This window comes from Charadrius vociferus, unplaced genomic scaffold (genome assembly GCF_000708025.1).
Source record: "Charadrius vociferus isolate BGI_N301 unplaced genomic scaffold, ASM70802v2 scaffold436, whole genome shotgun sequence".
Lineage (NCBI taxonomy): Eukaryota > Metazoa > Chordata > Aves > Charadriiformes > Charadriidae > Charadrius > Charadrius vociferus.
Genome location: NW_009649187.1, coordinates 3486953 through 3514767, shown reverse-complemented (window position 1 = coordinate 3514767; position 27815 = coordinate 3486953). Strand labels below are relative to the sequence as shown.

Below are 27815 nucleotides of genomic sequence, written 5' to 3'. Positions count from 1 at the left end.
GTACCATCAGAAACCAATGTGGGAACTGCTGCTCAGGGTTTTTCTGGTCCATGGGAGTGGGATCCCATCTTTACAGCATGAAGATGCTTAAATGTTATTTTTCTATTTAATAGATTGCAATTCAAAGCTTCAATTGACTGTTATTGTGCAGAAGGACAGCATCCTCCTCATCTGGCACATGCAACAGTCTACAGGCAGAGACAAAACTAACCAAAAGCTATCAAGTTTTCCCAAGAGGACGGCCATAGGCAGAACCTGACTGCATCTCATATTCATTAACAGATTGATTCTTGCACCACCTCTTGGTTTTAGTGTCTTCATTCTGCAATCCTGCTGGCTCGTTCTTTTTGCCTACTGAACCAGCTTTGAGGATTGAATGGTTGAATGAGCAATCATTCATACATTTTCACTGCACTGCAGAACTATTTAAAGATACTTGTTCTATCTCTGACAATCTCTCTTGAGCCCTAGCTCAAGTGGGATGTAATGTTGTGTCCCATGACATATAATCCAAATTAATTGACCCCAATGAGAAATACCTGTATTGGCCTGGGAGTGTGCTGTAGTTGGGCAGCTATACTGCTACCAGTACTTGAACTAGGTATTGAGAAACAATTTGTTTCTGTCACTTTATGCAGTTAAAAGTCAGCTTTCTTCTGAAACCGTTTATTTGTTTTGACAAATGCATTCAGATGGTCTCCCAAACCTGTTTCTCTGTTTCGTTATTTCCATTATTGTAGAAATTTTATGTAAAAATAAATCCTTTTGTACTCAGTCTAGGGATCCCTACATAAAGTTGAATGTGAATTTTCACAAATGCATACAGTATCTGAAATCCCATTAGCAAATCCTGTAGGAAATAGTTTCAGTGTAAGGCATATACTCTTCATCGTGAGTGATTATTTTTTTCCTTTTCTTTCTTCTTGAGGCCTTAGTTCAGAAGGATGTCCTGGGCTAATAAGGCTGCTTTTGTCTCATGTTTGACTCTCATTAAACTAAACATGTGCAATTGCTCTCAGGATGTGAGGTAGTTTGTTTCTCCTTCCTTACACACCAATTCAGCTTGGGACCCAGACATTCTTCCTTTCTTCACCTCTTTATGCTGTCCCTCCTTCCCATAAGGAACAAACAGTTCCCGCAGTCTCCTGCCCACTGGGCCTTTCCTGTTCACCTGGGTCTGATGAATGTTATTTCAGTGGTAGCCCCTGCTTCTCCAAAGGTTTCTCTGAGGAGACTTGCACATAAGACTGTTCACAACTGTTTGGGTCACAACAGAAGTGAAAACACTGAAGTTGTGTCCACTGCTCGCAAATCACTTTGGGATGAGCAGGGCTCAGAGCTTGAAGGGGGAGGGGGATAATATTAGGCTTGCCCATGACAAGCTGTGGGATAACACACCAAGGTTAGATGGATGGGGTGCTAGCGAGGGCCCTCAACCTGTTGCTCTGAGACATGCTGGCTACACTGCAGCACACCTGAAGTCTTACAGACATGAGCCAGGGGCTTCTAAGGTAATAGGAGCCAAGAGGGAAACTAGTGACATACCTCAAAGGAATTAAGAGATGTTCCTCTAAGAAGGTGACACAGCCAACAGCCCAGCTGAAGTGCCTCTACACAAATGCATGCAGCATGAGCAAGAAACAGGAGGAACTGGAAGCCACTGTGCTGCTTAGAAAGCTATGACCTAGTTGCCATTACTGAGACTTGGTGGGACGAATCCTATGACTGGAGTGCAGCTATCAATAGCTACAGGCTGTTCAGAAGAGACAGGTGTGGAAGGAGAGGAAGCAGGTTGAAAGCTTATGTGTAAGAATTGGAGACTGTGGCAATAAAAGGAGCCTTGTGGCTGGTGTCTACTATAGACTGCCCAATCAAGGGGAGCCTATTTACAAAGCCTTCTTACTCAAGCTACAGGAGGCATCGCGCTTGCAGGCTCTGGTTCTGCTGGGGGACTTCAACCACCCTGACATCTGCTGGAAAAGTAGCCCAGTGAGCTGTAGGTGATCCAGGAGACTCCTGGAGTGCATTGAGGATAACCTCTTAAGCCAGGTAATAGACAGCCCTACCAGAGGGGATGTGATACTGAACCTGTTGATCATCAATGCTAGTGAGCTAATCGGTGACATCAAGATTGCAAGCAGCCTGAGCAGTGATCATGCACTGGTAGAGTTCACAGTCCTCAGGGATATGGGTCAGGTGAAGAGTAAAGTCAGGACCCTGAATTTTGGGTAAGCAAACTTCCAGCTCTTCAAGGAGTCAGTCAATAGGACCCCTGGGAAACTGCCCTCAGGGCCAAGGGAGCAGAATAGACCTGGCAGATCTTTAAGGATGCTTTCCATAGAGCGCAAGAGCTCTCAATCCCCAGGTGTAAGAAATCAGGAAAGGAAGGCAAAAGACTGGCATAGCTAAGTCAAGACCTGCTGGCCAAACTAAAAGGCATGAAGAAAATTCACAGGGAGTGGAAGCAGGGACAGGTATCCGGGGAAGAGTACAGGGACACTGCCTGGTTGTGTAGGGATGGGGTCGGGAAGGCCAAGGTGCAGCTGGAGCTGAACTTGGTGAGGGACACAAAGGAAGGGCGTCTACAGGTACGTCAACCAGAAAAGGAAGGTCAAAGAAAGCATATGCCTCTGATCAAGACTGGCAAACTGGTAACAATGGACAAAGAGAAGGCTGGGGTACTTAACATCTTTTTTGCTTCAGTCTTCACTGGCAACCTTTCTCCCTACACCTCTTGAGTGGATGGACTGCAAGAAGGGGACTGGGGGAGCAAAATTCCTCCTATTGTAAGAGAAGATCACGTTTGTGACCACTTGAGGAACCTGAACATAGAGAAGTCTATGGGTGAAGTCCCTGGTGACTGGAAAAAGGGAAACATTGCACCCATTTTTAAAAAGGGTAGCAAGGAGAACCCTGGGAACTACTGACCCGTCAGCCTCACCTCTGTGTCTGGGAAGAACCCAAACTATTCTATGATTCTGTGAAAGGAATTGATTGCCTTCAGAAGCTTTAATAATGGGTATGCTGATATTCTCAAGCTGCCCATGATCATTTCTGCTTGCCTCTGTGTTATTGCAAGTTATGCTAAGACTCCAAGCTTTATGGTATTCTCAACCCACAGATATACAAATCAGGACTAAGACAGCCCCTAATATAAGATCACAGTAAATAGAGCTGGGACAGATCTTGACATATCACCTAAAAAACCACGTGATGTAGTGATTATTGCAGAATTGGCTAAGATTCTGTACTTGCTTTTTATTTAACAGAATATTTACACTGCAGTTTTTTTGTCTGTCTCCATTTCACAGGGTGGGAGTTTTGACGTTGCAGACAGGATGTTTCACAGTGTCAAGAACACATGGGAATCGGCATCAAGGGACAACATGAGTGATGTCAGGGAACTCATCCCTGAGTTCTTCTACTTGCCAGAGTTCCTAACCAATGCGAATCACTTTGAACTTGGTAAGTTCTAGATGGGACTTAATTGCTCCTTCCACTCACCAGCATCCCGCCAAGGGAAAAGATACAGATCACATGTTGAGAGTTGGTCTTTGGACTCTGCAGACTGGTGAGGCTGTCTAGCGATGAGAGATCAGTTTTTATTAAAATAAGGCTACAAGAATACAAAATTCTGATATCTGAATGATATCAGAAGAACCATGTTTCCAACTCGGAAGGGATTATAGTTCCTATTAGTTACTGTGAAAGGGAATTACACATTTTGTCAGACAAAGGCAGATTTTGATATAGGCAATCTAGTTAGCTGCCTTTGAAAGTTTGGTCTGTATCATCACATGTATGTGGCTATGAACAATATATTAATTTGACAGATCAGTTATTAAGTGGCATTGGTGAAAGGTGTTTCACCTTCATGGTGACATGATAGGCACAGCAGTCCTGATTCACTTCACTTTACAAGAAATTCACATCATTTGCAATACAAAGCTGATTTTTGTAGTGGACACAGGTTGGTTAACAATTAAGGCAGAGGAGAAATACCTTAAGAATCATTCACAATTAAGGCAGAGGAGAAATACCTTAAGAATCATTCTAAATTGGTGGCAGCAAAGGCAACTTAACCCATGATGTGGAGTTCTAGTTATAATGGTATTTAAGATCTCAGTGAAATGAGACATGTTAAGAAAGGGCAGAATGGGAAAAAGATGTTAGAAGATTGTTAAAAGATAAGAAAGAATTGTGGTAGTTTCATCTTGAGAGGAGGTCAAGAAACAAAGCCTGGCTGAAATCAAGATCCAGAGGCTGACCTGAGTGGAATCAATTGGAGGGACCTAAGAAACACAGTAGAATCTTGCCAATAGAGAGCAAATATACAGGAAGTTTTTACAATAGGTACACTGTAAGGAAACTTACAGTCCCAGACCTGAGCCTTAACTTAGAGTTGAATTCATCCAGTTGCGCAACACTGTGCTCTGATTTAAGACCCTTCTGATAGGAATCAGATTGCAAAGGACTTGAGAACAAAACCCTTCCCAGTGACTGCTTTAGTAGGAATATGTATAAATAGAAAGTTGTACCAACAGGTTTGTCTTGTCTGAGTTTGCAGTCTGTGCTAAAATGGTTTATGCTGAGGACGTGCATATTTTTTACTGTTAGCGACATTACTGGAACATCTTCTCAGTCCTTTATTACTAGATCAGAACTCCCAGGAGAAATTGGTTCTGCAGCGTTCTATGGCACTATATTTGATGTAGAACCTGAAACTGCATGTGTGGAAATCACCTCAATTTCCTTGATTTCAGTGTTTTAGAAAAGCTATTCCTATTTGCAATGTGTGTGATTCTTGTTTCTAATTCTTCCTTTGTAATTCCTGCAGGCTGCATGCAGGATGGAACAGTGCTGGGAGATGTGCAACTTCCTCCTTGGGCAGATGGGGACCCCCATAAATTCATTCTCCTGCACAGACAGGTCAGTGAATATCAAGATTTGTGCCAAAATGCTGAACTGGGTCCCACTGAAAATGAATCTCTGAAGTCCAGAGTCACAAACCAAAATGTTAGACACAAATTCATCCTGCCTTTGTGGAGTTCATGCTGGGTTCTGAACTTTGCATATCTACTTGTCTGCCTAACAATTCACCCTGAATCAAGGCCAACTTACCATACCAGGTGAGGTTAGTATCTACATCTGTGGCATGGACCTATCTCAGCCCGTAAGTGTATGTGAACATAACATGATGCATGCACATGGCATTTATGTGCATGCAGTTCCATGTTGTTGCTAACCAGCTGTGTGTTTGTTTAAACTATCTACCTCCATCTCTGAGTCATGCCAGGACTACAGTTATTTTTTTTATTTTGAGGGGGGAAACCTAATGTGATTTCCTGCCTTTAATGGAGTCAGCCTTTGCATTTGAAAGCAAATAGCTTTAAGGTCCTGAGACTTACTGCAATTAGTGCTGCCTATTAATAGTTAGGAAGTCTTACTTCTGTATGATGTCACCTGCGATGTAGTAGTGAGTGCAAAGGCAATTCTGTATGAAGGTTGTTGCATTGAACGCAGACTTTGCAGTAGGATATCTTGGTGCAGGTCTCTCTTTTTGCTAGAACTAAAAAGGGAATGGGCTGTACTATAGTGCCCCGGCATTATCTCATCAGATTTCCTCTAGCAAAAGGAGTTAATCTGTATTTGTGAGTGTGTGCAGATTGTTGCTGTGTACAAGAAGTGTGATTATAAATGTTAGCATTGATGGAACTAAACAAATAGCCCATGATTTCCAAGGCATTGCATCATCCCGGTTTGTCATGTGTACCTTCAGTTTCTGCCTCAGTGGGTTCTTCTCACCTCTCCTGTGCTATGCAGGTCCTGCACTTGGGGATTCATCTTTCACTCTCTATGATCTCTTTGTAGGTGATTGCAGCCAAACCTGTGGCTACAACCATCTTCCTATTTTGATATGTCCAAATAAACTTTTCCTCAGTTTTTTTTTTTTTCTTCCTCTCCAATAGCTGGTTCCTAAAACCTGTCTCCGACCTCCTCACTGATTGCCGTAACTTTTTGTTCCTGTTCCTAGTCATACCCTTTTCTTGTTAATATTCTTTTCTCCACTGTTCACTTCACCATTGACAGATACCACTATGCTCCCATTAAGTTACCACTACTTGCATGTCCCTTGCTTTGCACTTCTGTGCTGCATTCAGAGTGCATACTTTTTGTAATTGTCTATACTACTAAATCATTTACATGCTTTTTCTGGGAATTCTCTTGACTCTTCATCTCATTCTTTCTGATGTCTCGATACCTTGTTTCAAGTCAGTACAGAGACAACTGGAAGGGGACCATCTTCATTGCCTGGCATTACATAAAAATCTCCTTCCTCATGCCCTTAGATTTTGAATTTCTGTATGGTTCCACTCCTCATATCTAAAGCGTCTCTCCTTTCCCTCTTGAGACCCTATGCATATGTTTGATTTATTTGTTCTGGCCTCTTCTTACATCTCCTTCTCCGTGCAGCCATCTGGGTGCTGTCAGTAATCTAGTCTTAGTCCCATGTTTGGCAATGCCACTTTTATCCATGTTGAAAAAAAACAAAACCCAATCTTTATAAGCTGGTCTAAGGGCTGTGAATCCATCCTGAGAAAATTTTCTTCTATTAAACCAGTTTTAAGACAACAGGCTCCTGGTAATGCTCATCACCTGCATATCTTGCAAAGAATTAATTGTTCTTAAAACATTATATTCCAAAGACAAGTCAGTGCTTTGTAGCACCTGCATCCCATGCTGTCTCTATAGGTTCCTGATGCTGCAAAAACTTTGGCTTGTGAATAACTCTGAGTATGAGAGTGAGCCTGTTCAACTCTGGATTCATTTGCAGGTGCTCAGGTTACTGCTGTGAGTGAACATGGATATGATCTGAGCCTGCACTTGCCTATTTTTTTTTTTTGCAATAGTCCTGCCTTTGTTTCTTTTTTAGGACTGTTGAGTATATGGTGAGATATTTCATTTTTTGGTTTAATTGATTAAGAGGCTCCCTTTAGTCTCTATTCGTGAATTGAACACTTTACTTTAAACCTGTATTAGAACAATAATGCAAAATATATTTAAAAGAAGTTAAATTTCTATCTTGGTACTTTACCTGTTTTGAAATTGATAACTTTTGTATATACTTATTAAAATGTTGGTTTCAATCATTTTGAAAACGTGATTGAAAGTCATCATTACCACTTTTTGCCCCAGAATCCTGCCTCAATCCATAAAAGCTTGTGAATTAATGATATTCCAAGTTATGCGGTGTGGAGAATAACTGCTTACTATTATTAGCAGGTCTCAAGTGTCTCCATGCCTGGTAGCTTGACTCAGTGGTGTGCTTCCACACAGTTTAGTAACCTAAGCCAGTGCATTGAATTTACAGCATATTCAGTAACTGATCAGTCCCTTTATAGAAGCTACATTAATCTTCTTGTTCTTTTACTTTGTATTTCTGTAGCAGTTACCTGTGTAACTCAGTATTACTGGGTTGACAAGCACACAGTGAGTAGACCTGCCTGGGAAAAAAATGTATGGAAGAGCTTTTAACCAGAAAACTAGACAGGTTGAAATGGCAGTGTGTCAGTAGTAACAAGAAAATGTCTCAATAAATCATTTCAACTTTCTGTCTTCGTTATCAAAACATTTCAAAAAGATCTTGCAATGTTTATATTAGATATAGAGGCTGAACTGAAAATTATTTTATTTTATGATGTAGCTGTTACAACTAGTATTGTGCGGCGTATAGCTTCATTATTAGTAAAATAAAAGGATGTAATTTTTCCAAATTTAGAATTGAGTGGGCAGGGTTTTAATGCATGAGAAAATTTGAGAGCAGGGTTTTTTTGTTCTGATTTGGAAAGAAAACACTGTTCAGTGTCTGAATTTCCCCACGAACCATTTTTCAGTCAGACTTTGTCCCCTGCCTGTTTGCAACCTATTAGCTTGAGGGGATAAGGAGAGAATGTTTTTGCAAATGTTGTGGTTTAACCCCAGCTAGCACCACTCGCTCACTCCCCACACCCCCAGCAGAATGGAACAGAGAATTGGAAGAGTAAAATTGAGAAAACTTGTGGGCTCAGATAAAGACTGTTTATTAGGTAATGCAAAAGCTGTGCATGCAAGCAAAGCAAAACAAGGAATTAATTCACTGCTTCCCATAGGCAGGCAGGTGTTCAGCCATCTCTAGGAAACCAGGGCTCCATCATGCGTAACGGTTACTTGGGAAGACAAATGCCATCACTCCAAGTGTCTTCCCCCTTCCTCCTTCTTCCCTGTCCCAGCTGTGTCCCCTCCCAGCTTGTTGTGCACCTCTAGTCTGCTTGCTGGAGGGGTGGTGTGAGAATCAGAAAAGGGCTTGACTCTGTGTAAGCGCTGCTCAGCAGTAACTAAAACATCCCTGTATTATCAACACTATTTTCAGCACAAATCCAAAATGTAGCCACACAATAGCTACTATGAAGAAAATCAACTCTACCCCACACAAAACCGGCACACCAAAGAACTGAGATGCAGAGAGATTAAGAGCCATGTTCAGGCTGCTTAAGCTCCTGGACATACACAGTCATAGGTACTACTGAGTCAGGCATCTCTGAAGCTGCCTGCAGACTGATTTAGAGGCTCCAAGCTCTAGTCACACTGAAAGGCAGTGGAATGGAAGAGACACCTGAGTTTTTGGCAGTGCCCGTACCACACGATGATACATCTACTATGAGGAAGGAGATCCTTGTGTAAGTGTTGTCTGTACTGCAAGATTCCTGCTCGAAGTACAGTCCTTGCTAAAATGAAGAGTTGAGCCTAGGGAGTGCCCAATCTCTTCCCTTGCAGGGAAGCAACTCACTACCCACTGCAAATAGATTTTGGCCACTGAGGTCAAACATGCAACAGTTCCCTGGTGCTCCCCAGTGACTCCAATGAAGGCGTGGAGGTTTTGGGGCTCTCTGGTTCCTTTCTCTGCTGTATCTCATGCTCTCTCAGTGACCTTCCAAGGTTCTTAGTCTCTGTTCTCCATTTCCTCAAACATGGAAAAGGCAACACTGTCCTTCCCTAACAGAGGTGCTGCAGACAGAAATCCATGGATGCCCGAAAGCTGCTGCAATTTTACCTGGATTTTTTTAAAGAAAAATGTCAGGAGTAATGCTGTCTGTTCTATGGTGGCTTGATTGGAGTGTCGAATATTAAGCTGTGCTCCTTACTACTTGTGTAATGGTGGGCACTCTGGAGACATTTAGATACGATGGGGAACATCTACTTTTGCCTTGTACTTTGGAGTAAGGGTGCAGTTTGGAAATTAACCTATCAATTATCCCTGCATAGCATGCTTTTGCTCTCATTGCAGAGAGATCTCGGATTGTGTGAATTAGATCTGTTTTGGATGAAATGAAACCAAAAGCTGCACTCTGATTGTGCCCTCCAGACGCTGGTGGCATTCAGCCTGTGGGAGCAGACTAGATCTAGTTTGAAGTAAAGCCCCCACAGTGCATGTAATGTGGATACTGGGCCCTCTCTACCATCTGTTCTGTTCTACAGATTTGCTTCCACTAAGCTGCACTATTTGATAACATTGGCACAACTGATAAAGCCATACAACTTTTACAAATTAATACAAATCTCAAATAGGAGTAGTTTAGCAAATGAAAGATCATGTTTATAGATTCGTGTTCAGACCTCGTGTACAGTCAGTCCAATATTCTCTCTCCAGCCATAGCTAGTACTAGTTGTTACACAAGAGGGTGCAAGAAATCTTGCTGTGAAAAGAAAGTTGATTAGCCTGCCTGGGAAAGTTCTCTAACCCTGAAGTGAAGTTAGAGATCTTGAATTCTGAAAAATGAGGGTTTCTGTCCTCTGAAATTGTTCACAAGACTGGATGCACTTGTTACTGGTATCACACTCATTTTTAGGAGGTTTCACAGTGAATTTGGTGCATTAAACAGATCCAGGTCAACACTGTTCTGAGGTTTGGCTATTGCTTTAATGAATATGAGAGCAAAGAATTGTTCTTGACATAAAACTCTGAGTAGCTCCCTGTTTCATGTTTAATAAGTTAGGAATCTAGTCTACTAGAGAAATTTATTTACTTCCTCCTTAGACCACAAGATCTCCCCCCCGGGCTGAGCTTGTCATAGCGCTCGGTGAAATACTGGGAGGCTGCACAGTTGCAGCTCTGTTGGTTGCTTTGTTTTGCTCTGGCAGTGATGCCAGGCAAAATTTACAGTTTGTAATTCATGGACTAACTGCTTTTATTAATGAGGATGAGTTCTGAGTCTGTTCATAAGTGTTTTCCTGTTGTTTGCAGGGGACAGATTGTATGCCGTGCTTGTTCTCTGAGCTGCCCTGTGATCGTTATAGCTGTGGGCAGGGTCATTTAAACCAGCTGCACTGGGCTAACTGCTCTGTGAAATGAGCCATTGTTCTGGATCCCATTAGCTTGTTTATTTCTGCTGTGCTTTGGGTGGGATGGTCTGCTTGGGAGACTTTTAACTGAGCATCAGGGAGTATTGCACAGTCAAATGATTTGGAGATAGGAAAGTATTTTTAATAATGCTTAGCACTGCTGCTTGAATCATTGGGCAAGGCCATTTGGGAATGCACAAAAATTTGGTGAGGCAGGTGATGGCAGGGGCAGTAGCATTTAGTGAAGCCTTATGGGCAAGGCTGGCTAACCTGGAGGTGGGCAGAGGTTCAACTCAGACTTGTGTCCACTGCTTATAACCTTGCTGTCTGGGTCTTCCAGTGGATGTGGGGTGGATGTATTGCCTTGTAACACTCTCCCAGTCTTCTCCAGTAGTAATTGTTTCTTCTAGTTCCATTAATTCACCCACCTGTCACTATGGGTGGCAAATCTAATCAAAGTTAACTATTTCTTATTTTGCAGAAAAAAGTTCAGACCCTCAGTTTTCCCAGCATGAGGAAGTCTAGTGCTGCAACTGTCTCTGCTTAAGCCCTGTGAGGGTAGCAAAATGTTTGTTGACCAAACCCAAGCAGTCTTGAAGCTTTTGCCATACAGCTGTGCTGCTGCACCCCAATTCTGCTATTGCAAAACCCCTACCCTGCCTTGGCTTGCAGCACCCCTTGCCATTTCACTATAAGCTCTACCTTCTCTTTGCTGCTTCATGACACGCAGCCTCTCCTGCTGTATCCTTCAGACCCAACTTAAAGCCAGTCATCTTCCTTTCCAGTCTACGTTTATATGTATCTTCTCAAATAAAGTCTCTGTTACTCAGTGTGATTCATAACTAAGGCATATTTCTACAAATAGACTAGTACCTTAATTTACCTGTGGATTGCCTATAGAGCAAATTGGTGGTACCAAATGCTAACAAATGTTTTACTCATTTAAACCATCTTGTGACAGGAACAGGATTGATGAAGGCATGATAGCACAGGCTTTAATGTGTGCTAGAAGCTGTAGGATGTGCCAAGATCTGTGGAGTGCTTGCACTTTGCTTCGTGAAACCTGCTTTTGTTGTCTCTGAGGATATTCCTCCTGGTGTCTGCTAAGTCAAGCATGCTGCACTCTGTCCTTCCTTTTCCTGTGGGGATCCACCCCTCATCTCTTTGGTCACATTTTGTGAAGATGTACTGAGAATGATGATACTGGAGGAACTGAAAATGTGAAGATTCGCTTGCAGAGAATTTAAGTCTCCAGTAGGGATTGGAAGTGGTAATGCATTTGTAATGGATACGCTCTACTGAATTACTTTTCTTTTGGCTTCAGGCGCTGGAAAGTGACTACGTCAGTGCACACCTCCATCACTGGATAGATCTGATTTTTGGCCACAAGCAGCATGGCTCAGCCGCAGTGGAGGCAGTTAACACCTATCACCCTTACTTCTATGGAGACAAGATGGACCTCAACAACATTAAAGATCCTCTTATTAAGAGCACCATCCTGGGTTTTGTCAGCAACTTCGGACAGATACCAAAGCAGGTACCACTTTATCATGAGAGTGGAGAGAATAATTGATTTTGATCTTGTAGTATTTCCACTGGAAAGCAAGAATAGAAACTTAAATCAGAGACATTTTTTCTGATTTAAATCTGCCAAAAGAGAGCTGTAGACTTCTCCATATTGTGTACATCAGTATGCACCCACATACATGTGTATGATTCCACTTTCTAATCATGCTGTCCCTGTTGTATGCTGTACAGCTGTGGCATCAAATCTGAGTTCTGCAGTTCTGATGAAAATGTAGTAAGATAATTTTTTTTAATGAAGAGGTTCACATATGACAGTCCTAGTGTCTATGATTAAGGATTTAAACAGATGTCTCTTCCTGCATGATCTGGCAATTAGAGATTCATTTTTCAATGCCATTCTTTTGTTCTAGCTCTTCACAAAACCACATCCATCCAGGAATGTCCAAGGGAAAAGTTCATCAGGAAGAGAGACTGTGCTGTCCCTTCACTCAAGTGGAATTCTTCCTCCTTTTATGAGCAGCCTGCAAAATCTGAAGCTCTCACCAGTTATAATAAAAGGTGCTGCAGAGGCTGTGCTCCATTTTCAGAGCTAATAAGTGCAGAATTCTTGGATGGGGTGAATCTGGATTTTCAAGAGCACAAAAAGAGTCACACAGCTTTGTATATGTTGATGCAATCAAGATGCCTTCTGCCAATTTTTATTTGTGTATGTGTATATTGTGAGTGGTCATTGAAAACACTCAAACACTCAGGAGAGTTCAGAACAGATAAACATATTTTTTTTATAAGACAAATCTTTTCTGTCTTCTACATTCTGAATATGTTAAATAGAAACGTAAAGCTTACTGTTTTCCATTTTCATTCTCTTTTTTTATATTGAACAGCAAAGTAAATATTGTCTTTCTCCACTTCTTGATCTTAAAAACTTTTCTTTTTCTTCATCTTTTTCTTAGTCTGCTACTTTTCATACCATGAAGAAGCCTGGAAGATTTCAGTGTGTCTACTTTTGCATCCCACAGTGGTGTTCTTTGCATCACACATCTTTGTGGGACAGTGTAGCTGTCAGTGGGGACTCCTGTAGCTGTACTATAGAGGCTGTTGGTGACATGGCCAGCATCCTCTGTAGTTCATGGCATGAGGCAGATTGCCAGTGAAAAGGGGCTTAATGACACTGCTGTTAAACCCCCTCCTTTAGAGCACGTCACTCCCTCTACATGGATTTATGTGATCCTTTGGAGAGGAGTGTTTCCACTATTCTGTCTGGAAACTCAGTTGTAGAGTGGGTTTCTGTCTGTGGGCATTGCCACAGCACAGAGCCCAATGGTAGGACTTGCCAGCCTCACCACATAACCTGTGCAAGGAGGAAAGTTAATGTAAGCGCTCTAAAAACAACAGAATTAAACATGTTCTCTTTCTTGTCAGACTGTCCCAAGGGAGCTATTGGGCACATTGTTCATACTGAGAAAGGCATTCTGGCTGTTGAAAAAAATAAAGTTTTGATTCCTCCTCTTTGGAGCAAAACATTCTGCTGGGGATTTGAGGACTTCACCTGCTGCTTTGGCAACTATGGGTCTGAGAAGGTAAATAAGAAAAAGTCTAAGCATACCAGAATGAATATGTTGTGGTCTTTGGCTGGCTTGGGCACCATTTCGGAGGCTGTTGGGGAGCTGATTTTAGAGGATGCTGGACAGGACTCTCTCACGGTCAAGCTTCTTGAGGAATCTCAGGTTGAATATCCCGACAGAGTACAAAATCATTCTACACTGCTAAAAATGTGGCATTTCTGCTCTAAATTATCTCAAGTTTTCCTTCTAGTGACTGTGTTGTCCATCAAAATTAAGGCAGAACCTCATTTCGTAGGTTGTAAGGACAATACAAGGTCTCCCAGCCCCTGATTAGAAATTTCATTGTGCAGAACTTTCTGCTGGAATTAAGATAGGACCATCTGTCAATTCCCCTCTGGCTCCCAAGCTTAGCCCAGTGCATTCATTCAAAATAATAATGTCTTCTATTCTAGAAAGTTAATAAGCTTACTTCGTCACTGTTAAAAATCGATGGTCTGTTGTCATCACACTGCTTGTTAGGGCACTTGACAGATTCAGGTTCTTCTTCTGCCACAAACACACTGATTATTTTTTTTTTATGTGTTTGGGATAATATGACACACAAAGACATCTGAGTTAGCTTCGGTACCAGAATAGGAGAATATGTCATTCAGCAAGATACTGGCTTGGGTATCTGTGCAAGCCATAGCATTATGTTTTTAAAGGCATACCCACGTTCAATGGAAGTGAAAAAGCCATGGGATCTATTTTACTTTCTGCTCACTGTAAAATTATTGAGAGTTTTCTCCATTGATTCCTATCAAAATCAGTGCTTAGCAATTCATAGTGCTGTCATAGTTGTAAATTATTTGTTTTGCCTCTTCTTCAAAGGTCAGACCCTCTTGCTGTGATTACACAGTCACTATGAGAAGTAGTTGGGAGTCCAACTTGAGTTCTCTCTGGACCTGAGCTTAAAAGACATTTTTGTCCTTATTGTAAATAGGTAAAGTTTTGTTCTGTCTCTGGTATGTTTTTTGTAATAGTGGTATACCAGGTCCACCAGAATCATTAGCACCATAGTATTGTCCCCGTTGTGTGGGAGAGAGCTAATGCAGAATGTGAGCAGAAGGATGTTTGTACTATAGTTGCAGCAGCGTATAATAGACCTGAGCTTGGTTTAGACCAGCTTGGGGGCTGCTAACAGAGCCATTGGCACAGGATGGAATTTAGTTCTTTTGGCTCTTCAGTCCAAGTAAGAGGAGGGTCACAGAGTCTGGCAATAATTGTTACCAGTAGCTGTCACAGCCTGAGCTTTCTTTTTAATCTACGTTGAATGTTTGCATTCTGTCACTATATGGTGGCAGAACAAGCTTGCTTGAAGTTATGTAGGAAGTCTGTGGCACAAGAGATTGAGATTGGGTCTTCTAAGACATAAGATACTGACCTTTGTCTAGCCTTCCTATTTGGCCCTTGGAGGATGGCATAGCCGCATGCAACCACAGCCTGTGCATGCATGTATATATTATGCAGTTGTGCTGTGAGCATTAAGACTGGTTAAGATAAGCTTTTCTTTCCTGGATTTCAAGAAATGCAGGCTCAGTTCTGAAAACTGAATCTGCCATTTGGTTTTAATAAATGTATGGTATCACCAGATGCACATTTGACTGGAAGTTGCTTTCTTGTACAGAATGTGACTACATTTGAGTGCATGGCGGACTGGGGAAAGTGCCTCTGCGCTGTGTGTCCTTCAGCAACCACCATAATCACATCTGGAACAAGCTCGGTTGTGTGTGTCTGGGAACTTTCCTTGGTCAAGGACAAAGTGAAATGTCTAAACTTGAGACAGGTGAGTACTGTGGCTCTTTTGCTGTAGAAACATAACGAAAACCAAAGGATTAGTTGCTTTCCCTCAGATGACTGGCAGAGGAAACACTTTTGCATGAATCAAGAAGGCAGAGAAAACCAATAATCACTGTCATCATATGACAGCTTGTTATCAGATCAGGAGCTGATAATATGCCTTATACCCACAGCTTATAGTTACATATTCTGCTTGTTGGGTTTTTTCCCTTTGGTAGCAATTCCAAGGTTTATCGTGATCAAAGAAACAGCAAAGATAAGGCATATTCTGTCCTCTTGATTATTTAAATCTCCATTTATCTGAAATTCTTGTGTGTTGAAATTAGGGGGGAAACTGTCCTTAGAGCAGTCTCTCTTCTGAGGTTTATAGTGTTTCCTGCTTGAGAAGGCAGCAGAAATATGATACAAGATCTTCAGTAATGATCTTTTAATCCTGCTGCTTATTATTCCAAACCAGGACATGGATATAGAAATGGAAGAAATAGCAGTAGAGAAAAGCATAAACAGTAATCTTCATGAACATCAAAATAATACCATTCAGAGGGTCAGTTTGAGTTTCAGGCAACTGTTTGAAGAGGCTCTCTTATCTCTAATATAATGCCTTTCTCTTTAACAATCTAAAATCAGCTTTGCTGATGTGTTCCACTGTGATTAATCTGGTATTACCCGAAGCATGAGATCATGCAGTGACAAATACTGTCTTTTTTCCCTCTTTTTGCTAGCAGAGGCTTTTTTTTGATGACTGTCTGGCATAGATGTATATTTGAACTATGGTCCTAAATGTCTTCCAGTGAATTACTTGCTGCTTTCATGTAATTCCCTGTTTCATGGTGGCTGCTTTTTCTGCTGAACAAAAAAATTGTATCATCTTTCCTGAGTGAGCTTTGCTTAAGTAAAGCTGATGTGCTATAAAGTGGATGCTATTCACTTACTAGCTGTCTCATGGGACTGACACATTCTGGTTTGGAATGTAGTAAAGTACAGAAACTATATTTCAGCAGAAAAAGTCATTTTTCCCTCTTTAGCAGGGGCTGCTTCCACAGTTCTGTTGAACACTAAAGATTGAGCATAATAGCCTCAGTATTGATCCATGCAACTTACCAGTTCCCTCAGTGTTTATGAGCAGAGCGATCCATGTGATCCAGCCTCCAGAATTGCTGGGCCAAATGAAACACTAGACTGGGAAAAGCATCTGGGCAAGCCATGCTGTATCCGCCACACAGACCTCTCAGGGAGGTGTTGAGCATAGCTGTGAAGCGTCTGTGTCCATGTCAGCCAGTGAAGTTGGATGGTCAAACTTGGTTTAAGTTTTCATGCACTAAGCATTTCTGCAGTGAAGCTGGTCGTCTTTTGATATTTGTAAATTTACTCTAGAGATAGGCCTCTCGGTTCTTTCTGCAGATATGCTGCAGGTTATTTCCCATTAAGGGAAAACCTGTCAGTCTTTGCAGAGCAATAATGAGAAGACGGCAGAGAGCTAAAAGCATGTGACAGTTTTTGCATGAATATGCATTGAGACACTGGTGGATTGAAGTTGAGATTATAACTGGGCTCAGGTCTAGCCTCTAGCCTCTCAGGTCTAGCTTCACTGCCAGGTAGGATCTTTCTGGGTTAAAAAAAGTAAAAAAGGGTTTTATTAAAATTTGTGCGGGAGCTTAGCTTGGCTTGACTTGGCAGTTTGGACGCTGTCACGATAGGTATGTTTTCTTTCATGCTTTGGAGGAAGCAGAGGAAATTTGAAGCCCTTGAACCTGCCTTGTCCCAGCCCTTTTTGAAGACCTCTCATGCTGTTCTTGAGAATGGGCGCTGGGTTATGCCCAGTCCTTTGTAAAGAGAGTGTTCTACAGCCAGTCCAAAGCTATTGTTGAGCCTCCTTTTGTATGCTCAGTTGAGAGTGTTTCTGACCTCTGAAAACCACTGTTGGAGACCCCATTTTGTGCAAGTATTTTTAGTCGACAGTTCTTGTGAATGGAATAAATCATGAGCTGAAATTCATCCCTTGCAAGTTGCAGGTCACCTTCAGTAGTACATAGCCTGCTGCAGCTCATCTTCTTCACCAGTGGATTAATGTTTGAATGCTGTTGTCCTAGTAACCTTGGCAAGTGGCAGCACATGTTTGCCAGCAAGAGTTCAGTCTCACAGTCACACGCTGGAAAAGAGTATGAGATGTGTTTGCAGAAAATCATCCGGGACATGTGGCTCTCCTGCTCCATGCTGAACTGAGACAGACCCTGAAGATGTGCTAATTATGTCATGTAGAGAAAGCCAGCAGGGAATATGCATTTACTGTTAAAACCAACATTAAAATTGGTGGGTCTGATTTTTCACAGTAAGGCAGTTAAAGATTGAGCCCTGGAAGGCTTTTGAGGAAAGCTGTGAAGGACTTTTTCTCTGTTGCCCAACAGGCTTTACTGTCATTGGTGGTTATGCAGCAGAAGTGTATACTGCTGTCACTTGAGAATGCTGCATTAAACAATTGTCATCAGTATACTTCAATCCATTACTTCTATCTGTGCTATTAAATTGCCTAAAGTGTAGTCTTTTTTAATGAAACTATTTGAATAAGGCTAAATTGAACTGGGGACACTGTGTCTCTGGAAGCTATGAAACAACAACAGAAAAAGAATGTTGAGGAATGCTCGAGGAGAAAGGAATGCCTATATGGCTTTAAAGCAAAAATTCTCCCTAAATGCTTAACCAAAATTGGAAAAATACTAATACTTATTCAGAAAAACAGAAATATAAGACTGTGAAGGTCACTGAAATACGTCCTGGTAGGTTTTATTTCAAAATTGTTTTTAAATATTGAGAAATAGTAATTTGCAAGTATAAATTTTACTTAAAACTGTATGGACTGAAATGAAAAATGATGTTTTGTGGCTGAGCACAAAGCACTGTCATAGAATCTGAAATGTATGCCAAGGTCCCTGAGTACTGTGCAACTTGGGGCAAGTCATAATCTTTTGGAGTTCAGGACAAGGATGCTTCTATAAGATCTTTTGGTATTCCCCCATCACAACCTTTTCAGTTCTCCAGAGAATGACTAGGTTGCTTGTTCTTACTAAGCAAATGGGAGTAGGACTGTAGTTCCCTGGTAAATCAGCCACCCTCTTCTGTGGTTTATTGGTTGCTTTTTCCCCACTAGGCTTTGTATGGGCACACTCAGGCAGTGACCTGCCTTGCTGCGTCTGTGACCTACAGCATCTTCGTGAGTGGATCTGATGACAGAACCTGCATCATTTGGGACCTGAACCAGCTGACGTACATAAACCAGCTTCCTGCCCACAGGGCAAGCCTCTCTTCTGTTGCCATCAACAATTCAACAGTAAGATCTTCATTTATCATCTTTCCTCTGATGCATCCATGAACATTTCATGATAATTTAATGGGTGCTTTTCCCAACATAAAAACATCCTGAGAGTCTGATACATTGATTTTTTTTCTTTCTACAGAGATTGCTAATAGTGTTCTTAATGATGAGAGGCGAGCACTAACAGTAACATCTTAGACCAAGTGGCTAAGTAGAAGCATCTTTGGAAGGGTAGATAGCAGGATTAAACAACTTCTAGTTTATGGAGCATAAAGTATTACCCTAGTAGCTCCTGGATTTGGCTCACCCATAACCTTATTGCCTCCATTATTTCATTAATTTCTCCTGACATTCATGGAACAGAGCCATGGCAGCTGAGGCATGTTAGACCTCAGTCTTCCGCCTCAGCTGACAACTACATTACACCTATGCAGTGATAATGTTGGCTTTTTGCTTTTCCGTCCACTCTCAGGTGCGGGGAGAGCTCTTGATACCAGTGGATATAAGTCTTTTGCGGTCTGTGCCTGGCCAGAATGGCATTCATGTTTATAGGAAAATACTCTGTATTGGATTTTACTGTAAACACTCTGGATGAGATTTTTTTCCAACCTTCTACTTCCCCAAAATGTTGCTTGCACATTTGTATTTTCTATCTCTGTTAATATACTAGAGCAGGGTTCCAGCTGCTCAGATAATTTGAGGTTGGATCCAGTACTGGAGCTGTACCAAGAGAGGCAAAATTGAGTTCACAGCAGTAAGAAACAAGGCAGACATTCTCTACTTAGTCTGTGCCACAAGAGTCATCTCATATCAGAGCTTTATTGAACATGCAATCTGATGGCTAGTACTTGAGGGTGGGAATTAAGTAGCCTGTTCAGTGCCAGCTCAGCTCCCAGCCCCAGGGGTCCTGGTTAGTGTAAAATGGCCAGTGCCATGCGTTCAGAAATGAGTGGGTGTGCTGGCACATACCCCTTCAGACCCCAAGAGGATGGAGTCCTCACCTTTCTACGTACCAGCCCACCATTGACAGTGGCCTTTTTTAGTCGGTAGCTCCTTCTCTGCTGCTGTCCAAAATGAGATGGTCTATGCCAGGAACAGTCTGGTGATTGGTCCAAGAGCAGTTCTCCAGATTGTGGGAGTGAAAATGGTTAAACTGATTGGACAATAGCCTGCAGAAATGTTAATTTAAAAGAGGAAAAACCTTAGGAAAATATGAATGAAACTTCAAGGAAAAAAAGATGAAGTGCTCCATATGTTGTGGATGAAAAAAAATTTTTTTATGTTAGCAGAACAGGATGTTTAACTCTGAAATGTGTTTTTGTTTACTTTTTCTCTATATATTTATATATTATAACACAAAGATAGAAACAAAATGTTTCTATTATGCTAAATGAAATATTTTAATTAACACAAAATTATAAGTTTGGTAACAAAGTCTTTACCTGGAAAATTCAGAATGTTTTGAAGCTAAGCTTTGAAGGAAATGAATTTCTGAACCCCATACTTTTCTGTGAAAAAAGAAGCCTATACAGCTTTTTGTTATGTGACTGTTGGTTTTTATATTGAATATTTTATATTTATTTGCTTGAGCACCTAGAAGCTCCATTTGTAGATCCAAACCTCATGGTGTTTGTATCACGTAGACACAAAATAAAAAGGCTGTCCCAAAAAGTTTATAAGCTAAGGAGGATTGTAAAAGCTTGCTGTAACTAATGATTTCAGTTAGTTTTAAATCCCTGTTCTAGACTTGAAAAACACTGTAGATCATTACAAAATGCCTGGACATTGTGTACTCTCATACAGATAAGGTAGCTGAAATTTAATCTTTTTAATTATTGGCAACTCTGTTTCGAATGCACTATCCTTGTTTTATCTTCAGAATTCTGCCCTGCAGTGTGAAGAGCTCTGGCCCCAAATCAGGCATGGGTGAAGTACAGTGTTAGTTGATTTAAACCAGATGCATGCTGCTAATTTAAGGGCACACTGGCTTTTGCCAGAATCAGATGACTTTGTTGATGGTGTTCTATTTAGCTGGTTCTCACTATGTGTCAAGGATGAAAAGGTTAGGTGGAATTTCAATTAGTAACTTGATCAAAATGCACTTTTGATAAGATCATTTAAAATTGCAGCATTGCCTCTTGGTTCTGTGTTTCTTGCCCCTAAGGATTACCTGTGTATTTGCTCCTTACGGTGAAGTCTGTGGTAAGACTACGCACCTGTGCGGAAGGGAGAGGAGACATTCAGTTGCAAAGGATGTTTTCTGCATCAGCAGAGCAGCTCACTGAATGCTGAGCTGGTCATTGGTCAGACGCAAAAGACAGTCTAAAAATGCGATGACATTAAGCTCCCTGTGAGGGGCAGAGGAGGATTGTGAAATCACCAAAGGCTTGGCAGCTAAGCAGGTGAACACCATGTCCTCGTTTAAGAGAATGCTTATTTGTAAAACTTACAAAAGCACTAGTCCTGGCCCAGAACCTGTGCTAGGTATTGCTTGTGCACAGTCCCTGTCCCGGAGAGTAGCTAGGTGAGTCTGTCAGTCTGCTCTTTTACTAAAAGCCTGGACTTTGGGGAAAATAGAAAGGGAACATTTAAAGAATTTTTTTCATTTAAAAAATGCAAAAAAAACCCCACCTTGGTTTCTGCATTATCTTGCTAAATCCGAGATAACAATGTCAGAACTTTTCATGACAAAACATGTCATTTTTACTTTCTGTGGTTTACATCATCTGCCCAGAAGCAAAACGAAGGTCAGAATATAGATCAGAGCAACTCTGTTATTTATAATCAGCACTTAAGGATTGTGAGGAGGATGAGTGTAGGATTTTGAAACATTGCTTCTTGCTTTGTTACAGGGGGATATTATCTCTTGTGCTGGATCTTACCTGTATCTGTGGACAGTCAATGGCCAGCTTCTTGCAAGCATTAATACCACCTGCCACCCTGAAAGCCATATTGTTTGCTGCTGCTTTGCTGAAGTGATGGACTGGGACACACGCAGCATCATCATCACAGGAAGCACAGATGGAGTGGTGAGGGTAGGTGGAAGGGGGAGAGGAAGGGGGATGCTCACTCACTGTTGACCAGAGGCAGAATTTTGCGTCCTAAATGGACAGAGCTATTAAGAGCCCATGCTGCTTTCTTAACGGGGAAGCTCAGGGTAGAAGTTGAAAATCAGAGTGAAATGTTTGCTTCCTATCAGCTTTTATCCTCTTGAATGGAAGACTCTCTGCTATTCAGGAAGAGTTTTGAAAATGTGCTTTTCATTCTGGTGTGGTTTTGAAAGTCAAAATTATATTGCCCCTCGGGAATACGTTTGAGTCTGGTTTCTGAGAGTTGGTTCACAGTTCAGTTTATTAAGTCATACTTTCTCAGGAGCAGGAATTCACTGCTGGTTCCTCCTCCAGCCTGGAGGGAGAGCCTACTGGGTTACTGGGATCATTGTTAGCATGTCAGCCATGCAGCCCCACCAGCTCCCTGCATACATGTCTCCAGTGCGATGCACAGTGGCAGAGGGAGAGACAACCCTGCGAAATCCTGTTCTGGTGTTAAAGTCCCATTTCCACCCCTTGCTGAGAAGCAGCCAGCCACATCTCTCTCTTGTTGCAGTGTTGTAATCCATGCTTTTTCCTTTTTTGCCTCCTTGCTGGCACAGCTGTGGAAGACCGAATACACGAATACCACTGGCCAAGCTGCTGGACTGAGACTTCAGAGAGGCACGATGGAAGAGCCTGACAACATGGGTATGGCCGCAGGGTGGGCTGTGAACTGCAGTGTGACTGTGTGCTGCAGACCTTGTTTGGTTGTGAGCACAGTGGTGTGAAGGGGAGATGGTGCAGGTGACTGGCACAGTGTTACTGTAACCAGCAGCAGAGGTACTTGGAGACAGAGAGCAGCCCTGAGCCACCAGCCTCATGGGCATATCCTGCCTGGATGAAGCTGAAAGCTTCTTCATAGGCTCTGTCACAGGTTCTGTCAAGCTTGATAGACCACCTTTCCGCATAAACCTATGAAACTGCTGAACTATGGTGGCTCCAGAAGGCCCATTCCCTTGGCATCTCTGCTGATGGCCTGTACTAAAGTATCTTGGCGTAATGTCAGAGTGGGCAGTGCCACATGTTGCCCTGGGATGGAACAGGGAAGTTTGTTGTCTTTGCCACCTTAGGTGAGATCAGAGGCCCTTCAAACTGGTGGGAGACCAGCAGCAGGCCACAGTGCATGGAGCTGTTTATTCAAGGATGTGCCAACCTGAAGCTGATACCCTAAAATTCTCACAGAACTGAGGTTAATAAGATAATGGATCTATGGTGCTGACTGGTATTAAAAACAACTTAAGCTCACTTCTCTGTTCTAAAAAAAAAAGGAGCTGAAACCTGCCAGAGAGCTTTAAAGGCACGTCCTAAATAGCACAGCTTGCTTCTCTTCACAGCACATTTTGTGAGAGAGAGGAATTGTGGTGTTAGTATGTATAATTTACACCACTTATTTGCTGTGATCCTCATTTCACACATTCTCTATTACTTCAGTTTTATGCACACAATTTGCATAAATATAGAGCTATAGATGTAGCATCTGCATAAAAAGATATTATGCAGTAATTGGGCATTACCGCTGAGATCTTCAGAAGTGCTGTTCATGGAACTTGGCATCTATATTACTTAGATTGCTTTGTGAAAGTATTTGTACATACAGAGCCATATTGGAAATGCTCGATGCCCATCCTACCTTTTGTCATGTCTTAGAGTAGCTAGAGCCAGATGCTTCTAGGGAAGGTGCAAGAACACCAGAGATGTCAGATGTGAGGTAGTCTGTCTGTGGTAGCTACGTATTTGGTTTTAGTGTGGTCTCTAATCAAAGATTGCTGTAAGTCAAAGTAAAAGACTTAACATTCCTTCCAAAATCCTTGTAGTATTCTGTAGTCATTTTGCTGACTCTTTTTACGTGTAGAAACATCTAGTTTGTTTTAAGGATTTCCTAAGCTCTTGTCCATAACTTCCTGTGGCAGATATTTTCATGTCCTATTTACTCAGGTGCAATTGCTTTTCCAATGTCCAATTACTCAAGTGAATGTCTTTGAACGAACTGACATTTTAGCTGTTTTTAAAATTTGTATCTTAAACAGTTTTCTAAACGAGGACTTAAAAGCTGCCCGTGGGAGCACAGCAGAATACTCCTGTTTGTGCCTTTTTCAGAGAGGATCATAGAAGACATGCACTGACCCCAGACATCTGGTGATGTGTACAGACACACACACCTGTTTGCACATGAGCATAAGGATGCACATTCTCAGATGCATATAGCAACAGCGTTCTTTATTAAAGGGTTGAGAGGTGTAATCAAAGCAGTGACGTGCTCCCTTAAACTATTCAGATGACTTCAGAATTATTTTAAATGGCCAAATATTCCCACATCTCATTCTACTCATTAAAGAAAATAAAATTAATACAAAACACAGTCACTGAAAAGACCAAAGTAACTATGATTGAGTTATGTTGTTAGGGGTGTGTGTGTATGTATGTGTGTGTATGTGAAATGTTCTCAGCATTTAATTATTGGTTCTGTTATGAGCAGATTTAGATAAGTTGATAATACCAGGGCTTTATGTGATTTCTTTTTACTAAGCAATTATGGGCTGTATTATATCCTGGCAGCAAGGTATTGTGGGGCATCTTATTAAGCATAGAGCCAGTGAAAACTGATGAACAATTTTGCTGAACTAGGCATGCAATTTAGAAAGCAATAATACACAAATCCAATTTAGTACACAATTGATACAGCCGCACGTCAGCACATGTAACTATCATAGCCACAAATTAAATTGGGATGGGCCTATTTTGCAACAGCACAGGCTGAGATTAAATATATTTGTTCTCAACTTAACAACTTGCTGACCGTAAATAATAACAATCCCATCCATGCTTCCCCCAGACACTTTCTAAATATTTATTTTTAAACCACACAACAGGTAACAAGTGTGGAAAACATCTTGTTCTCTGTCGGGAACTGAATCCCAGCCTTGCCTTGACTGGAAAACCAAGACAGACCAGCCCAGCAGTGACAGCGCTGGCTGTATCCAGGTACTGTCCGTCCCGTTGCATTCCAGCTGCTCTGCAGCAGAGGGCACTGCGCCGGCCTCGGGGTCTCCACCACTCTGCCCTAAATTGACAGGGTTTTTATTTTATTCTGAACTTCGTATTACTGCTGGGTTTTTGTGTTTCGGGTTTTGTTGGTGTTGGGGGGGTTGGTGGTGGTGGTGGTGCTTTTTAAATCTCAGTCAAATGACTCTGTCTTAGCCAAATGCAGTCAATTTGGAACTGGCCTGGCTAACTCTATTAAGTGAGGGATTTTGGACAGGTAGGAGACAACCCAGGAGAAACAGCAGCTTTTGGCCAGAATAGTTGTAGAGATCAGCAGCTGCTACACTGTCTCTGCAGTATTAGAAAAAACACTATCCCAGGAGCCACAAGAGATTCAATGTAAACAGGAAGTTTTTGGTCAACTTTGTTGTTAAACTCCATTCAGTTTGCACAGACAGCAATATTTTGGTTTACTCAATCCCCCTCCTGCAGTTTCATCTGGCTGTAATATTTGTTGTTATCTTCTACTCCAGGATGTTGTCATGTACTCTAAAACAATTGCTGTCTTTCTCTCCAAAAGTGTTGGCATTTTGATAGTTGCTAAAATTATTCCTATATTCTGCATGCTGAAATTTATAGTACTTAGTGACTGTGATGTTTACATGCATTGAAAGTGGGAAAGGTTGGGGGGGGGGGTTAGTGTCATTGGTTTTGGTGACAGTGCATGCAGCAGAGATTTCAGTGGCTGAAGCCATGACATTATGTGCTAACAAGTCTGAGTTCTGAATCTGGCCAGCAGATCATTTAACATTCATAGAGTCTCAGAAGAAGGTTAAGAGCTTCTGATCTGGCTAGAGTGTCCTCAACTAACCCACTGAACTCCAGGAAAGTTTGGATGCAATTCTAAGTTCAGATTTTGAAGTACAAATCTTTGCCTACTTTATATCATTGTTCTTCAAATTTAACCTTAAAGATAACCTACTCCCCTGAATCTTGCATCCTTCTAATTGCTGCACACACAGGAGAAAGCCTTGATCCTATTTGGATCTTGTTCTTAAACATTCTTCTCTTTTTCTTTCTTTCTCAAGAAATTCCTCCAAGCTCCTAGTTGGTGATGACTGGGGAAGAGTCTGCTGCTGGTCTGTGGAGGGATAGGAAGAAACAGCAAAGAACTCTTGTTTTTTCAGCATTTTTGATGGAAAGAAAATTACTCTTCAGAGCTTGAAAGAATCGAAGAAACTGGAAGCCTACGGTTGGGGACTGAATTGCAAAGAAGTTGTTGGACTGACCCTGCAGTCAAGTCTGACTGAAATTAGAGAATGGACTCCAAAGTTGTGAGAGAGACACTGACAGACATGCACATAGACAACGAGATTTTGCAGTATTTTTCCTGGGAAAACTTTTCTATTTTAAATGTTATTTTAGATACTGAATTTGACATAATACATTGAATTTCACAAATAATAGCTAGCAAATAAAACTGCCTTGATTATGCCAAAGAGTAATGTAGCTTAATAAAATTAACATATTCTAATTTTAATACCATGAGAACAGAAAATACTGAGGCTTCAAACAGATGTTAAGTGAGTTTGTTGCAGTCTCTTTGTTCTCACTAACATACAAGTATGTCAATATCTCTATTCCTACTCTTCCTCCTTTCCTGAATCTGCATGAAAATGTATCATTCTGAAAAGCTATTTTGTTTGCAAAGTGAAGGTAGGAATTCCCAGGTTGGCCGTGGTGCCTTTATCCAGCCCCACTGTGAACATGTGTTATGGTGCAATCTCTAGTTTCTTAATCTCTGACTTGGTTTTTTTTTTCGCAGTGAGCAAGGCAGGCAAAATGCATGGAATGGGTGAGGAGGAAGAACTGACACAGCTGGTCAACATATTCTTTCATTCTCCTCCTTCACTGCCATCTTTCCTATCCTTGTCTGGATGTTCTCTGGAATATCAGTATATGAGACGTACTTCAGGATTTACATTCACAATCACCCTGCATAGCAGAAGTGGCTATTTGTAGTATAAGAAGGCTGAGGCCATAGTGTAATAAATTGAAGTGCCATTTGTGTCTCTAGTGGAGGTGGAGAAAGTGTGAAAAATAAAGCTACTTAACATTTTATGAGAATTTGAAGGAGCTAAACTGATAACTCCCCCTCTCCCGTGCCCCTCCTTGACCTGGTAAAGGAATTGAGTACCTTATCTTACACACAGGAGGGCTGAGTAGCCACTTACTTAGGCAAAGCAGCTTTCTGAAAACCACAGACTGGGTCAGGGCAGAGCCAGGAAGAAGATGTGGCCATGAAGGCCCTTGTGTTCATACTACCAAGCACACCCCTGAACAGACAGAGCCAGGAGAGTTCCCTGATTTCCACGGCACTGGAACTGGTTAGCACTGCAGGAGTGAAGCCCTGTGTGTGCTGCACTGGACAGCCAGAGATTGAGGAATGTGAGGAACTGCTGTATGCCAGAATCTTGGTGCTAAAGACTTGCCAGCATCATTAGGAAGAATCTGGAGTAAAAGACAAGTTTTTACCAGCCTTCCTTTAACTACACCATCAACTCTCTTCTCTCTGTACATCACTGCTTTGTTCATGACTCTTTTGAAGAGTTTTGTTGCTGAATGAGCAAGACTTCCTATTGCAAACAGCTTTCTTCCTTACAGAGTGCTGAGACATGTCCCCGCCCCAGCCCACCCCACAGCTTGGTCTAACCTCCACAGTGAGTGAGGTAATTGCCTGTGGAAAATGTGATAATTAGAGGGTAGCTCATGATGCAGACATACAAGGAAGGCTGCATTATGTCTACACAGATGACCTGGCTGGTTATCCTTTCTAACCTCCAAGTGCATGACTTGATGGCTCAAATACTATCCTTTCTCTGCTCAGTGAAACATACACTGAAAACAGGCCAAAATGCACCAGTGTTTTTGCAATCTAAGTAACCTTACGGGACAAAGATAGACCATCTTCCATCTTTCTTTTTCCTGAAGACTGGGGAAAGGTCAATTGTCACAGAACTGAACAAAGTTAAGTGCACTACTTCGTTCCTCTTGCCTCTGCACATTTCTTAAAGTAAGTTGTGATCTGGATACATGGACAGTAATACTTGGACTCCTGTC

At 41.7% G+C, this 27815-nt stretch overlaps 1 protein-coding gene across 1 annotated transcript in view; it reads left to right on the top strand.

The window, feature by feature from the left end:
- The window catches only part of WDFY4 (WDFY family member 4), a 135849-nt gene extending 109999 nt beyond the window's left edge, over positions 1–25850 (top strand). Inside the window, exons 51-61 of the mRNA XM_009888816.1 lie at positions 3312–3465; positions 4838–4929; positions 11705–11917; positions 12318–12465; positions 13303–13487; positions 15139–15297; positions 18457–18636; positions 21474–21656; positions 22274–22361; positions 24584–24695; positions 25784–25850. Of these exons, the coding sequence (XP_009887118.1) occupies positions 3312–3465; positions 4838–4929; positions 11705–11917; positions 12318–12465; positions 13303–13487; positions 15139–15297; positions 18457–18636; positions 21474–21656; positions 22274–22361; positions 24584–24695; positions 25784–25850 (1581 nt within the window). The remainder of the gene's footprint in view (positions 1–3311; positions 3466–4837; positions 4930–11704; positions 11918–12317; positions 12466–13302; positions 13488–15138; positions 15298–18456; positions 18637–21473; positions 21657–22273; positions 22362–24583; positions 24696–25783) is intronic.
- Positions 25851–27815: the final 1965 nt, after the last annotated feature.